Source organism: Leguminivora glycinivorella, chromosome 19 (assembly GCF_023078275.1).
Source record: "Leguminivora glycinivorella isolate SPB_JAAS2020 chromosome 19, LegGlyc_1.1, whole genome shotgun sequence".
NCBI lineage: Eukaryota > Metazoa > Arthropoda > Insecta > Lepidoptera > Tortricidae > Leguminivora > Leguminivora glycinivorella.
The window spans coordinates 1,601,241-1,617,222 of NC_062989.1; the positions used below are offsets into that span (position 1 = coordinate 1,601,241).

Here is a 15,982-nt window from a genome sequence, read left to right on the forward strand (position 1 = left end):
CGTGAGAAGACAATTCCTATCTTGTGACGATTCAGAACACTCTTCTTCCTTGGTCGTATTGTGTTCTGTTTCGCACTTGTATTGCAATATCCTATTTCGTACCGCACGTTTATTTTAAAATCGTGTAGGTATCTGTTTTTGGGCTTCAGAGCATCACTACATAGTTATTACACACAATTAATTCGACTTTAAATTATGAGTGTAACGTTTCAACAGTTTGTAATATGGCATGCCAACAAATCATTCCACTCATACTGTTTCCGATCGATTGCCGAAAGAACCAGGTTACGGAGCAAATACAAAGTTCGTTTCCTTACTGTAGTTCGATAAATGGTACTTTTCCATGGCTGTAACACTTGTAATGTACAAATAGTTACATGGAAACATGTAACCGTTTTATACAGTCGCGTTTAGTTTGATCTACTGAATTCCGCGGTAAAAATATGTAAACACGCTAATATTTTGAGTTTATGAGCATAAAAGTGTGTTTTTTGTTCGTGTAAATGTAACTGAAAGCTGTAACGTACTAGTAGTTACAGATTAATTGTATACGGATTAAATTTAAAGTAAAAATGTAATTTAATGTTCCTTGAGGAGTAGACTTTAGGAATATGTTCAAAAAACAACTTTAAAGTTTATAGGTATGTTATTATTTTAGAGAATGCTACGAGCGTGATTATGACTGCAATGATTATCGAATATCGACATACTTACATATATTGGTTGTCGATCAGCTATTATTTTATGCTATACGGTTTGAGTGGATTTTATCGACCTAGTCTTTCAACTCAAGATATCGTGCTAAAAAACATCAAAGTAAGGTATCACAAGTTGCGTATAATATAAACGCGTTAATCAAGTGGCTTCCGCTAAAGTTGCGTGAGTGTTAGTAGGGCACTGAATCTATGACGCGTGCCGAATAGATTCGCGACCTTTATAGCCCCATAGACTATAGCACTAGATAAAGTATGGCGTGGCACGACAGTGATCTAATCTTTGCGTAACAAGACCGTTTAGATTTGGGATACTTATACTCTTATCGCATCTTCCTGAATGGTTGTACATGCGTTTGTTAGGTACTGTAATGGTACGGTACAATCTGACTCATTGTTAGTAAGACTTTCAATTTTACAAGCAGCTGTATGACCTGTATGAATAGTCAATTATATTGTTTCTTGTTTGTTTAGGTCTGTCGAGCAAAAGTAGATCATCTCCATATAATTCGTTGGAACTGAATCTTGATCTTACTTTGATCGTAATCTGCATAGAAGATGGCAAAGAGTACCATTGCTTTCACTTATTATGAGACTTTAACTAAAACTTACTAGATCGGCCAAACCAATGTAGGTCCTGTAACGAATACCTAAGTAGCAGGTACAAGTGTTACTTACGTACCATAACAACCATCCTATTTAACACATATAGAACACGGGACTAAAAATAAAATTGACCAGAAACATGTCCATTTGTTCGATCTATTTCTAAAAGATCAGAACTCAAGTCATGTCATGAGTTCATGACCTATCCTATTTATATGGCGTGGCGCTGAAATGTATAGAATAAACTCCAATACTAAAACGGGCTTATAAAGCCCAAATAGCGTTTGGATTGGATAGTGTAAAACATCCCCTCATGCAAAATTCCGGGGTACGTAGGTGACCCTCAAATTGTGACCCCGTTTATTCCGGCATTTGCATGGCGTAGAAATATACAGTCAACGACACAGATGTGAATACAAAGTGTCAAAAATATATACACACACCTTAATGTACAGGCAATAAAGTTCTGTATACATACTTTTAGCACTTTGTATTCTAGTTGTGTTGTTGAGTGTACATAATGCCAACCCGCGGTGTTGGAGATGGCTCGCGGTGGCACAGTCGATGCCGATGTTGGTAAACATGTAAATGGAAAGTTGGAAGGAGTTAGTAAAATTATTGTTCCTATTCCGTTTTACAAGGTCACTCTAAGAGTTTTGCGTCGTTTAAAGGTCTCTTAAAGCCTATCGACGCGGAATAATTTAATTTCTAATATTGGTACATATTTAATCACGCCTGTATCTCATAAAGGGGTAGGCAGAGCACATTAACTACTAAGTTTCAGTGCCACTCTTGGCAAAAAGGGGTTGAGAGAAATTCAATTGAGACATTGCAGTGACAGGTTGCCAGCCTCTCGTCTACGCCACAATTTAACCCATATCCCACAGTCGACTTCTACGACACCCACGGGAAGAAAGGGGGTGGTGAAATTCTTAACCCGTCACCACACGGGGCTATTATTGGTTCTTTCATAAAAGACGCATACGTCGCATCGCAAAACGTTTTTGGTTGAAAAACACCCTTACTTAATCGTTTCCGTTAGTATTGTTAGTACTTACCTACTCTTAATTTATTTTGTGTTTACATTGTTTTTTTTGTTTTTTTTTTAATTGTAAATGGGCTTACTCTTGGCCACAGACTAGCCAAAGGCAAAGACGTGGCCTACAATGGAGTGAGCTCGCCCAGAAGATGCCTGTTTACTCTTGATTTGAAGGTTGAGTTTCTTTACACATCATTTTCCGAGTTTTATGTTAGTCATCACACCTACCTGTGCATGCATCTTGCCTGTGTTCAGCTGCCTTTGCGATCTTTGGAACATAATTGAGAGAAAAGGGGAAGAATTGGTTACACATATATCAATCAAGTCTTTGTATTCTATTATATATTTGATATATGTGATTACGCTTCGCTGAATCACAAGCATTTATTCCATGCATTGATTTGGCTAAGTGGAAAGGTAGCCTTATATGATTCACATTCCGATACGTTTGCTCAGAACCGGGTAAAGTATGTTAAGTGTGTCCTAGCCTTGTAAGGAGTTTATTGTTGGGTCGCTGTCCTACATTTGATATTGTTTTTGTTACTTGTTTGGTAGGGTGTCCCTTATTTTACGATTTACAGAAATTAGTAACGCATACCCCCTAAATGGGCTCGTTTTACCCCAATACACCCTCAAAATAAATTTCAGCTCATCCCTATAACTGGAACCCGTGCCGACTTTCATGCAATTTCCCATACATTGTATGAAAATCCAAAAAATAAATTTTTAATTTTCATATTTTTTTTGACATTTACCGAGTATAGTACTGGCGTATAAACAATATTTCACATAAACATCTCGATGCGAACAAAAAAACAATGCGAAATAAATAAAAATATCAACTTAGTGTCTTAAGCAAATTTCTCCATAGTAATTTGTATGGGAACTTCAGGTGCAAGTCGGCACGGGTTCCTCTTACAGGAATGAACTGAATTTTTTTATCATGGTATTTTGGGGTAATATGATCATATTAAGAGGGTATGCGTTGTTAATTTTTCGAAAGATTAAAATAAGGGACACCCTATTGTTTGGGGAGAAAGGTTGTGCGTGATCCTGATCAGTAAACACTTTTAGGTATATAAAAAAGTATTTTCCCCTCACTAGCTCGGAAACACGTGTTTTGTACTTTAATACCAGCGGGTAAAAACGCATTTTATCCACTAGTGGGTAAAGTAATTTGACCTTGAATAAAGTCAAATTAACTGCTTTAAAATTTATAAAAGTAGGTGAATCTAGTAATAAAGATGATTTACCACCTGTGGAACTACTGGAAGCAGTGATAAACGCATTTTTTGCGTTGTAGTTTCCTCGCTATAGTGAGGGGAAAAGATTTGTGTTACACTCGGGTGCAAGTGTATTTTACTTCTCGTGTGTTAAAAAACTCGCAAGTTCAAGATTCTATTCTCGAACCACTCGCTTCGCTCGTGGTTCAACTATAGAATCCTTTCACTTGCTCGTTTTTCAATTCCACACTCGGCGTTAAAATACAACTTTGCCCCCTTGTATAACAAATAACTATTACAAAAACGACCGACCAACGACGTATTCTTACTTATTCGCTACTAGGTTTTGCCCGCGGTTTCGCTCGCGTTAAATTCGAAAATTGCGGAATGCTCAATACAAACTTCCACCCTCCATTTTAGGGAAATAGGGGGTTAGAACGAGACAAAAAGTAGCCTATGTCACTCTCTATCCCTTCAACTAACTCCACTTAAAAAATCGCGTCAGTTCGTCGCTCCGTTTTGCCGTGAAAGTCGGACAAATAAACAGACACACACACACACTTTCCCATTTATAATATTAATATGGATGTGCATGACTGGTGCAGCGGTGCTGCTTATCTTGTGGGGTTTTCTATGTCAGCGTATAAGGTTTTCTATGTCAGTATAAGGTACAGCGAGGCAAATCTCGACTGGGGGGCAATTGTAACTAATCCATTTTTTCTATTATTATACTATGATGTTGAGTTCTACATGTATCCAACACGCCTACCATATATAACCGGTGCACGGTGGACACTCTATTTAATAATGAAAACATGGAAAAAATGGACCAGTTGCATTTGCCGCCCAGTCGAGATTTCATCCGCTGTACCTGTATAATCGCTGTATAATCGTATGGGCTCAACATCAGACTACCTTGTATGGTACCCATCGAGGACATACCCAATAGAGTGGTAATATGAGGCTGTCCGTCTGCGCAACGGATATGTGATTTGTCACTTATAAATGTTAGCGCACGCTCTCACTAAAATAGTACAAATCCAGTATTGGATCCGTGCGTACGTCTCTGCGAATTACGAAATAAATTATAGTTTGTTTTACTATTATTATAATGGCGTGCTGTTCTATTCAGTTTCGTAGAAAAAACAGCAAAACATCTGACTTTAAAACATAAGGAATAACTTTTCATCGGTAAGTTACGATTTTAAATTATAAACTACTTTATATTAAATTTTGTCCGGAGGCCAAGTTAAACTGGACATCAAAAGTGAAAGGTGATGACGCAGGCTAGACGTATGTCGTTATCTCTTGCTTCCACGTAACTCAATTCACATCGCACCATCTCTTTCCAGTCTGCACTAGTGTTGTACATGCTTAATTTATAGCATCAAGTGGTGTATCGATATTTAAGTAATGAGTAAGGAATATTATTGTGTGTACCTACTACATAATGAACACACTCTATTTAAATAAGGAAACGAGAAAGTTATCTTGCACTAATGTTTGCATTAATGGTTTATGTCGATTATTTGTATATTATCGATTATGTTAAGCTTGATTGATTATTTATTTATTTATTTAATCTTTATTGTAGGTAGGTATTAGGTACCTAATTCTTAGGTGTAATTAGATATGTTTTGGGTATATTTAGGTGACAGGATTTCGTAAAATCTCTATATGATATATGTATTAATTTAAATATTAAGTTCAAGTAATTTGTAAAATAATAAATTGCTATATAAATCGAAATAAAAAACACAACTTGAGAAATTCGAAGATACATAATTAGGGATTGGAAAATTTCATAACTTTTACTTAAAATAATTATAATCTGATTATTATACCATTACTTCCAAGACAATATAGTTTTCCCTTTTTGTATACCGTGTTTTATACTAATAATAATATATAGTAGTATGTAATAGATTTCTTCTCCACCGTGTGTGCATGCAATGTTACGGACTTTTGGGGCTTGCACACACGGTGGTGCATAAAGCGCGTAAAGGGTTGAAATATCCTTATCGATAAACCTTACTTACGCACTACCTCAACCCTAGCACCTATTACTTGACCTTGTATCAGCCAATGGGAGCGCAGTGAGAGGGGATATGAGTAGCCGCGAGTTGGCGGAATCGTTCTCGAACAAATTAAATAACATTTCTGCTCTATTAGGGTATGTACTCGATGATGGTACCTAATATTATGACAAGCGATGTCACTCCATCACGCACCTATATTGAGAAAATGTATTTTAAAAGTTCAAAAACTGAGATAGCAGAGCGTTAGTAAAAGCATCATTTACTCATTTTGATGTCACAATGTAAAGAGTCAGTCTCCAACTAAAAGTAACCTCAGACGCATCAGATCCGCGTCGCGATGAAACCGAACCGCGACCGCAAGGGCGCGAGCGTGGCAGGCGCATTGTGCAACGCGGTTTCTTTACGTATCGAGTGGAGGATACAGACACTTAACATATTAACATATTGACGTAAGATGTCCTGAGGTCATTGTATAGTCATACTAGCATTTTCCCGCGGCTTCGCTCGCGTTAGAAAGAGACAAAAAGTAGCCTATGTCACTCTCCAGCTCTTCAACTATCTCCACTTAAAAAATCACGTCAATTCGTCGCTCCGTTTTGCCGTGAAAGACGGACAAACAAACAGACACACGCACTTCCCCATTTATAATATTAGTATGGATTTATTTTATTTGAGCGGTCGGTATCGCCTCTCTATAAGGGCAGTCAAAGTGATTGAGAGAAGGCTTGAAAAAAATCGCATTTCCTTTGAATTTACTCCATCACACGCATTAGTTCAATGCAAACTTTCTCGCGTCCATTTTCGCGACAACCGGCCATCGGATGAAATCGTCGCAAGCACACCTAATTGGGGGCGCGATGGGCGGCCCAGGTTATGGGCCGCGCGCGGGGTGAATAGAGATGAGTATTATAGCAGTTGACGTATTGGCGGCTACTTAATTTGAGCTAGATAATGGGTTTGTTAACATCGATTTTAAAAAAAACGGAAGACGTCTTGTATGAGAGGTAATTTTGTGAAATGTCATACATACCAGTCGATTACATTGAACGAAACATCGCAAGGAAGTCAGATCAGTCGCTTTGACTAGCTAGAGTTGCCGAGTGAAATACAATTTGTTAAGGAAATTGATTCTTTAGCAGTTAACGGTTCACTTTGCGACATCTCTTAGCATACATATGTATCAACCAAATGAAACATGGATAAGAGCGCTCCCGACTAACTCAGCTTTCAAACAAAACAAAACTAAATTTAAATCAGTTCATCCGTTCCGGAGCCACGATGCCACAGACAGACACACACACACAGACAGACACGTCAAACGTATAATAATACCCCGTCGTTTTTGCGTCGTGGGTTAAAAACGCTGTCAACTAAGTAGGATGTTTCCTCTTGCGATCTCGCCGCGCTTATCACTTGCCACACAATATTCGGAATGCATTATCAGTTGCAACAGTGCACGTTACGCAACGTAATGCAGTCATTGTGCGGTTTATGCACTGGATGGCTAATCCGGCTGAATAAGGACGTGTTAACACGTCTGCTTCCGTGGCCATTTACATTTCTTTCGGTTGCTTAAACATACAGACAAAGTCAAGTCTGTATTCCTGAAAATGGTAGTCAAAGCGCATGAAACTGCTAAATTTTCACTGCACTGGTCTATGCGCTATCGGCTATAGAAACGAATATAACCTAACCACAAAATTAAAATTTTGAAAAACCCCCGACCGCGACATAGTAGACCGACTTTCATGAAACATGGCTAAGAACACTCCCGACTAACTCAGCTTTCAGACAAAAAAAAACTAAATCTAAATCGGTTCATCCGTTCGGGAGCTACGATGCCACAGACAGACATACACACAGGCAGACAGACAAACAGATAGACAGACAGACAGACACGTCAAACTTATAACACCCCGTCGTTTTTGCGTCGGGGGTTCAAAAGGTAAAATAATGTTAATTAATCCCTTCGACCTGTATGTGACTTTAATTATGTGGACCTCATTTATCTTACTCGCTTTAGAGGTAGAATGAAAACAAAATTGTGATTTGCAGTGACAGGTTGCTATACCATGTCTCACACTACAAGCCTTCGGGCCCCCTCAGTTCTCGAATACTTATTTTATAAAAACTCTCGAATTCTGATCATGTTTTTCACGACTCGAATGAAGCCGAAATCGTTTTGACTTTAAAAAAAACTTCGAGCTTACGTGTAACAAATGTCGAAAATTTCCTCTTCCAGTAAAACTTTAAATTCTAAGGCTGACTGACAATAGTGACAAAATGTCATCATTTGTATAAGCAACGCAATCACTATTTTACAATTGCTACAAATAATAAAATATAACCACGCATTCCCACACTTCAACTCACATATAGGTAATGGGTATTGGGCAAGTTGTACCCATCAGGCCATCACTCTTGACCATCTATCAGCAATTCCCGTCAACTTTGTACAAAAATTAAGGGAAAAGTTAAATTTGTTTTTATTAATTCCTATTTTGTTACCAAGATTTTGTTGATTAATTGAGATTTTATTAAGTTTTATTTCGTCATTAAGGTTCTCTAGTATCTATATTTTCTTAATTATAACAATTATCCTGTATATATCTTACGAAAGTCGAATTATATTACTAAATGTTGGTAACAAAATAGGATCAATTAAAATTTGCTGACGTGGCATTGTACAAAGTTGACGGGAATTGCTGATATAAACCTTATATCTTCGTAAAAAGGGTTAAAAATCGGTGGCAGTGTGAGCATGGCACGACCGAATAATCGTGTATGGTCAACTTTACGACCTATTGTTTGTGATAGCGGTTCATCTGTGATTCTTTTGGCAGATGGTTGATGTTACCACAGGTTGAATTGGCTTACATTATAGTTGGATTGGTAGATTTACTATCAAGATTTAGGTAGTAAACGATTTGCTAAACATAATATGGGTATTACCCATGTTTAGCGAATCTTTACCAAGATTTGGGCACTACGTACATATTACATACATACATAATATATAATCACGCCTGTATCCCATAAAGGCGTAGGCAGAGCACATGAACTACTCAAGTTTCAGCGCCACTCTTGGCAAAAGGGGTTTGAAAGAAATCGAAATTGTGATTTGTGTGTGTGTTGTGTGAATTGTGGCACTAACCAAACATAATACCGATAAAAACGCACCCTGAACGGTGGGCCATGATGATCACCGAGGAGGGTGCAGGGCCCATTTCTCGAAGCTATAAGTTACAATTTACAAGTGGTAGTCAATGTCTAATATGACAAGTTGGAAGGACACTTCCGCTTGTAACTTGTAACTTTCAGTTTTGAGAAATGGACCCCAAAGAGTGAACAGGCATCTTCTGGGCGAGCTCACTCCATCGTAGGCCACGTCTTTGCCTTTGGTTAGTCTGTGGCCAAGAGTAAGCCCATTTATAATATTAAAAAAAGGTCGGGGTTCAGGAAGACAAAAAAAAGAGATGGCGGGATAACTTGGACGCTTTTTATACAGACAGGCAGGGTTACACAAATGACAGAGTTGAGTGGAAGAAGCGAGGGGAGGCCCTTGCCCAGCAATCCAAGAGTTGCAATTAATAATTATATTCTATTGTATCATGATAATACCTACAAGATCCGAACTGCGTTTTCCCGTTATCCGATCCGATATCGAATGTAGGGCCGATATGGCATCTTTGACATTTGCCTTCCATCCTTCCTAAATCCGATATCGGATCGGATAATGTGATAACGCACTAATGCGGCATTTAATGACTAGCTTTTGCCTTTTGCCCGCGGATTCGGATTCGAAAGAGACAAAAAGTTGCCTATGTCACTCTCCATCCCTTCAACTATCTCCACTTAAAAAATCACGTCAATTCGACGCTCCGTTTTGCCGTGAAAGACGGACAAACAAACAGAACACACACTTTCCCATTTATAATATTAGCAGTAGTAGTAGTAGTAGTAAACAGTGTTTACTAAACACTTTATTGTACATAACAAATTACATGTACAGAGAATAATTATAACGGTTATGTACAAAGGCAAGCTTATCCCTTTAAGGGATCTCTTCCAGCTAACCTTAGAATAACTGAGAGAGGAAAATAGATGGTAGACAAACAACTAAAGTGCATCATTAATATGGATCATCGTAAGAATTACTTGCTCAATGATGCACGAACTATACGCATTTATTAATTCGCTTTCCACACAAGTTATCCCGTAAAACACCATAACCTCGTTGTTCAAAGTCGGTCAAGCTTGAGCTAACTGCTCATTGTTTCGCCATGTTCCCATGTTTAGAGCTAATCATTGTGGCGAAACTGAACCAACGATGGTAATTAACGGGAGAGATCAAGTGGAAATAATCGGTAAGTAGTTAGGTCAATAGGGTTTCGGAATCATAATTCTTAGTTGTTTTGATGGAAGTTGCCCGTGTGGTGACGGATTAAGAATTTCACCACCCGCTTTCTTCCCGTGGGTGTCGTAGAAGTCGACTGTGGGATATGGGTTAAATTGTGGCGTAGGCGAGCCGCGTGAGGCTGGCAACCTGTCACCGCAACATCACATTTCGTTGACTTTCAGTCGCTTAATTGCTAAAAGTGATTCTGAAACTTGAGCTCAGTTTCATGTGTTCTGCCTATCTCTTTTGGGATTACAGGCGTGCGTTTATCTATTTGTGTACATTAAACCATGTTAAAACCTAAGGCTAATATAAAAAAGACAGTGCCTTTACAAAAGCATCGCAGCAGTTTCATATATACCAAGTAAACTTATGAAAATTGTCTCTAAACCTTCATTTCTTTAACAGGTCTCCACTCCGACCTCTCCATCTCATCTCTGGACGGCGACGAATCCTCAACCCTCCGCCGCGGCGCCTTACTCGCCGCCTGCGCAGACGCCGTCGCCGCGTACGCGACGCTAGAAGGTTCTAGAGTACGCGACTCCATTGCCGCGCATGCGCGCAGAGCGCTTGAGAGGGAGCGGCAGATTGATGAGAAGAATGAGGTTATAGCTGACCTGTCATCTAAGGTAAGATTACATTCTAAACTAGACTAGAGTAGACTTTTGCATAGAAGCTTCTAGGGTGTTCGCTAGCAGATGCTAGAGTGCGCAACTTCACAGTGAAGTTGCGCACTCCTACATGCGCGTAGAACGTTAAAGAGGAAGAGACAGATATTGATGAGGATGAACGAGATTATGGCGGATCTGTCATCTAAGGTACGAGTATTAGGCTTTTCTATTGATTTTTATAGCTATAAGAATATAGTTTATGTCATCTACATATGTGTAAGGAGTGGTCATGTACGCAACGTTGAAATGTTCTGTATTAGTGCGATTAATTTGAATGACAAAATGTCAACAATTTGATGCACATTTGATGAAGTTTCATGCACATTTTCTAATTGCATTTTTTTTATAGTTTCATTCGTTATTCACGATCGATTACATCACCGTATCACTTTGCAAATAAATCCGATGTCAAGATCGTCATCTCCGTGTGAAAATTAACGAGAGTCAACGTTTCACGTTTCTTATCGAGTCGGTATCGAATCGATTGCGATTACTGGCGATGTTTCAAGAAGCCGGCCGGGCCTAACTTGGCGATATGATTTAATGGTTCAACTATTGTGCTATTCGCTATTCGCCACGTGTATGATGACCTATTGGATGCCTGGATGATGGATAATATATACAATTACTAGCTTTTGCCCACGGCTTCGCTTGCATTAAAACTTAAATTCGAAAATTGCGGAATTTTCTATATAAACTTCCACTCCCCATTTTAATTAAGAGGCAAAAAGTAGCCTATGTCACTCTCCATCCCTTATCTCCACTTAAATCACGTCAAATTGTCGCTCCGTTTTGCCGTGAAAGACGTAAGCAATAGGCGAGACGACTAAAAAAACGAATTAGTCCGTCAGTTAGATTATCAAAGAATTTTAGACACGTGTGTTTTCTTTTTTCTCGTAAACGAAAAATGACGACGGTATACAGTGCATTGAAGTTTCGCGTGACGTCACGCCTAGGTACAATTTTTACTTAGAAGTGACGTCACAACCCCGCTCCCGGAACTTTGATGCTCTATATCTTTGTATTTTTACATTAATTAGAAAAAGCGAAAAATATGTGTTCAGTATTTTTAGACGATCTAACTGATGGACTAAACAGAATGCCATTTTTTTTTATGTAGTCGTCATCCCTATTGGTTTTAGAAATTATGGATTCTGGATACTATAAAGTCAGATAAATAATCACTCTCCGTTTCTCGTATAACCTGCAACTTACGAAAACTTAAACACTCAATCATACAAAACAATGAATTGTAAAGACAGAACAATACAACATTGTTACAATACGTACAAACAAAACCTATGATTCGATATTTTTGTTACAAATACTCATACTGACAATGCCGTGTGTAATGTAATGAATAGACAGACAGTCGCAATTGAACAGCAGTTCAATATATCTTACACTGTCGACAAACAACTTTATATTCTAAACTTCTTTTTTATCAGGATTAAGAAAGATGGAAAGTTCACACCTCCGGCAGGGCTCGAACATGTGACCTAACTGCTTTGCCGCAGACGTCGCAATGACCACCTTAGCACAGTCTTAGCTCGTGTAGGTGAACGCGTACTATGCTTGTATGAGTGAAATATGACAGGTCGACTGTTCGCGTGTTGGACAGGAGGTAACTGTGAGGTAAGCGAGAGGGGGTGGGCGGCACTTTCAGCGGGGAGCGGGAGTGGCCATACGGTACGATAGTACTCTTTATTATGCTGTGACCTTAGCCACGGAGGCCTGCTGGATGCGTGCGAATTTTTCCAGGTCATCTCTCAATTTCTAAACGCCTTATAGCGACGTCTACCTATAAGTTTATACACCTACTTGACCTACTTTATATACCTACTATTCATCATCATCATCATCATCCTCCTTGCATTATCCCGGCATTTGCCACGGCTCATGGGAGCCTGGGGTCCGCTTTGACAACTACTCCCAAGATTTGGCGTAGGCACTAGTTTTACGAAAGCGACTGCCATCTGACCTTCCAACCCGAAGGGTAACTAGACCCTTATTGGAATTAGTCCCGTTGCCTCACGATGTTTTCCTTCACCGAAAAGCGACTGGCAAATATCAAATGACATTTCGCACATAAGTTCCGAAAAACTCATTGGCGCGAGCCGGGGTTCGAACCCGCGACCTCCGGAACCGCTAGGCTACCAGCTCTTTTTACCTACTTTAACTATTATCCACTTGAAATTCTTGTTTCCAAGTTTAATTTGGACTATATTGCCAACTTGATAGTCTTTTTACAATGATTCGTACATAAATGGCGCGTCAAATTTGGCGATGTTTTCCTTCACCGAAAAGCGACTGGCAAATATCAAATGACATTTCGCACATAAGTTCCGAAAAACTCATTGGCGCGAGCCGGGGTTCGAACCCGCGACCTCCGGAACCGCTAGGCTACCAGCTCTTTTACCTACTTTAACTATTATCCACTTGAAATTCTTGTTTCCAAGTTTAATTTGGACTATATTGCCAACTTGATAGTCTTTTTACAATGATTCGTACATAAATGGCGCGTCAAATTTGGCCCGCAAGGTAAACTGGCAAATTCGCGAAACGTGAGCCACAGCTTAAGTAGATTACGATAGATCTTTGTTAATCTGGTAGTCTGGTTAATCCGTATTAGGGAAACATTGTGACACGTGAATTACGTTGTGCAAAAAGTTGACCAGTCAGGTCATGCGGACTAATAAAGGTTTAATTTCGATTGCCAGTGCTGCAATGAAGCAAACCGATGAAAATTGTGAGAGTGTTTAGTAAAACGCCCCACTTTGTCGGTTCGGTTACCATTAAGGCGGGATTTACTTGTATCTTTATATGAATAAACTGACAAAGCGGCTTTATGACAATTGACAAAGTGGGACGTTCTCCCGTGCTCACTCTTATATAATTATCTCGTAGCAACATAAGAATTGTCGTGAAAAATGTATGTTATAATAGTTATAATATTATAGATACCATCCTACTATTGAATAAACTGGGGTCAATTGAAACACGTTATACCTAATACATATTGATGGCCTGTAAATATTTTATTCATCCTTATTAAATCTTATTTATTTATTTCTTAAACAAATGTTGTTTCAAAGTTCTACCGACCTTATGTAGAAATCAATTATTTACATGACCATAATTAATACATATTAAATAATTATATAAATTACAAGAACGGAAGTTTCAATCGACCCCATAGGTATGATAAATGAAACAGTATGTGAGGTCGTTTCAAACACCATAAATAACAACTTTGAAGTTTTTTCTTATTTCTAATATTTTTTTAACAACACTAATTCAAAATTCATCAACTCAGCAATTCCCGTTAAGTTTGTACATTTGGATCACGTCTCCGATTTGGATAAAAATTGGTAGGCTGATAGAGTTCATGATGCTGAGCAATTTCCACTAGGTTTCTCAAAATGTCCTAGGTTGATTGTATGAAACTTTCCTTTTTTGTTACCGAAAATGTATAGAAATCTGGTAACAAAAAAGGAAGAAGAAAGTAACGGGAATTGCTGAACTAAAGTACGCAAACCTATTACAATAACATAACTACAGGTTATCAGGGCCTGAAGATCTTGAACAAAAAGTCTACGTAAGAAAATTCGTAGTAAATATTTTTGTAAAGTCAAACCAATTAAATTGCTACTGGTTATATAATACCACATACGCCAATATAATGCCATGGCCATAAACTAAATTACTGATGTTATCACCGAAACGCTATTACTGCCGAAACGAAACGTGGGCAATATACTTGTATGTCCATAAAGTTTCGTACACCATGAGCTATTCGGAGCGTAGCGCTTGAAATTTTACGTTAATATTGGTTATAGAAATTTAATTAATAATTGATTGATCTGAACATTATGTATAAAAGAAATAATTACCGTTTTAGACTAAGAGATAATTATTTGAATGTACCACGGAATTGTAAAGTGACGACAGCAAAATTACTAGCTTACAACGTAGAACCGGGGTTTTTTGACATTTCGGCCAGTGGCAACGGTGCCGGCCGCGCGGCGAGCGCCGGCGCGTGCGCAGCCTCCCCCGCGGGCCGCCCACAGCATTTAAACTGACGGCTGAGACAGCGGAGAGGCCCCATGAGCTTAGGTTAGTTCACCAAAACCTACAGGGCTTCTCCAGCAAAGAGTTAGAGGTGGTTCTTTTCTTAGAATCACAAGATATTGATGTCATGTGCGTTACGGAGCACTGGCTCAAAGAATATGAATTATTAGTATTTAATATCTGTAATTATGACATAATTAGCTCGTTCAGTAGAAAGTCCGCCATTCACGGGGGATCATTGATTATAGTAAAAAATAAATTTAAATGTAAAGAAAGAAATGACATAGTTAAACTTTCTACTGAGCGAACTATAGAAATATCATGTATAGAATTGGAGGATCACATTATAATGTGCGTCTACAGACCACCTTCGGCGGATTTTAGCGTTTTTGAGTCTGTGATGGAAGATGCGTTGAGACGAGTGTTTGTTAGCAGTAAGAAGATAATAATTTGTGGGGACTTTAATGTTAATATACTAGATCCCACGCATGGACACACAGTTAGATTCTTAAATCTTTTTCAGTCTTTTGACTTGTTTCCGCTTTTCCACGAGCCCACAAGAATTACAGCCAGTACGGCGACTTGTTTGGATAATATATTCTGTAATTGTGAAGTTGAAAAGAAAGATGTCTTTAGTTGTTTCAGCTCTGATCACTGTGGTCAGAAAGCTTATTTCCAAGTCAACATTGTAAAACAACAGCAAGCGATTACGTATAGGCCTATCACTGCTAGCCGAATGGATAAGTTTAGAGAATCTATTATATCGCAGGTACCTACTTTGACAGGTATAAGCAAGCAAGATCCTGATACATTATACGGGGAACTGTCGAGTGTCATCCACGACGTCCACAAGAATATTTTTAAGACGAAGACTGTACAGCAAGGCCAATTGAAGTCAAAGTTTAGTGACTGGGCCACCGTCGGTATCCACAGAAGCAGGAAGAGATTGTATGACCTGTATGAAATGAGGAATTTTAACCATGATGAAAATTTTACTGAATATGTAAGGAGGTATTCAAAAGTGTTTAAGAAAGTTTGCGCCGCGGCTAAGTCTGCATTCTTAAGCAAGAAGGTCAGGTCGGCAGACAATAAAATAAAAGCTACCTGGAATATGATAAACGCTGAAACCGGGAAGACGAAACCCCGTGATGGCCATTGCCATTACACACTAAAAGTTCAAGACCAAGTATTGTCTGCAGACGACGATGTTGCTGGCGCCTT

General features: G+C 38.8%; 1 protein-coding gene across 1 annotated transcript in view; it reads left to right on the forward strand.

Moving 5' to 3' along the window:
- Positions 1 to 15,982, forward strand: part of LOC125236718 (bicaudal D-related protein homolog) — a 191,787-nt gene that overhangs the window by 130,646 nt on the left and 45,159 nt on the right. Inside the window, exon 6 of the mRNA XM_048143638.1 lies at positions 10,428 to 10,648. Within this exon, the coding sequence (XP_047999595.1) occupies positions 10,428 to 10,648 (221 nt within the window). The remainder of the gene's footprint in view (positions 1 to 10,427; positions 10,649 to 15,982) is intronic.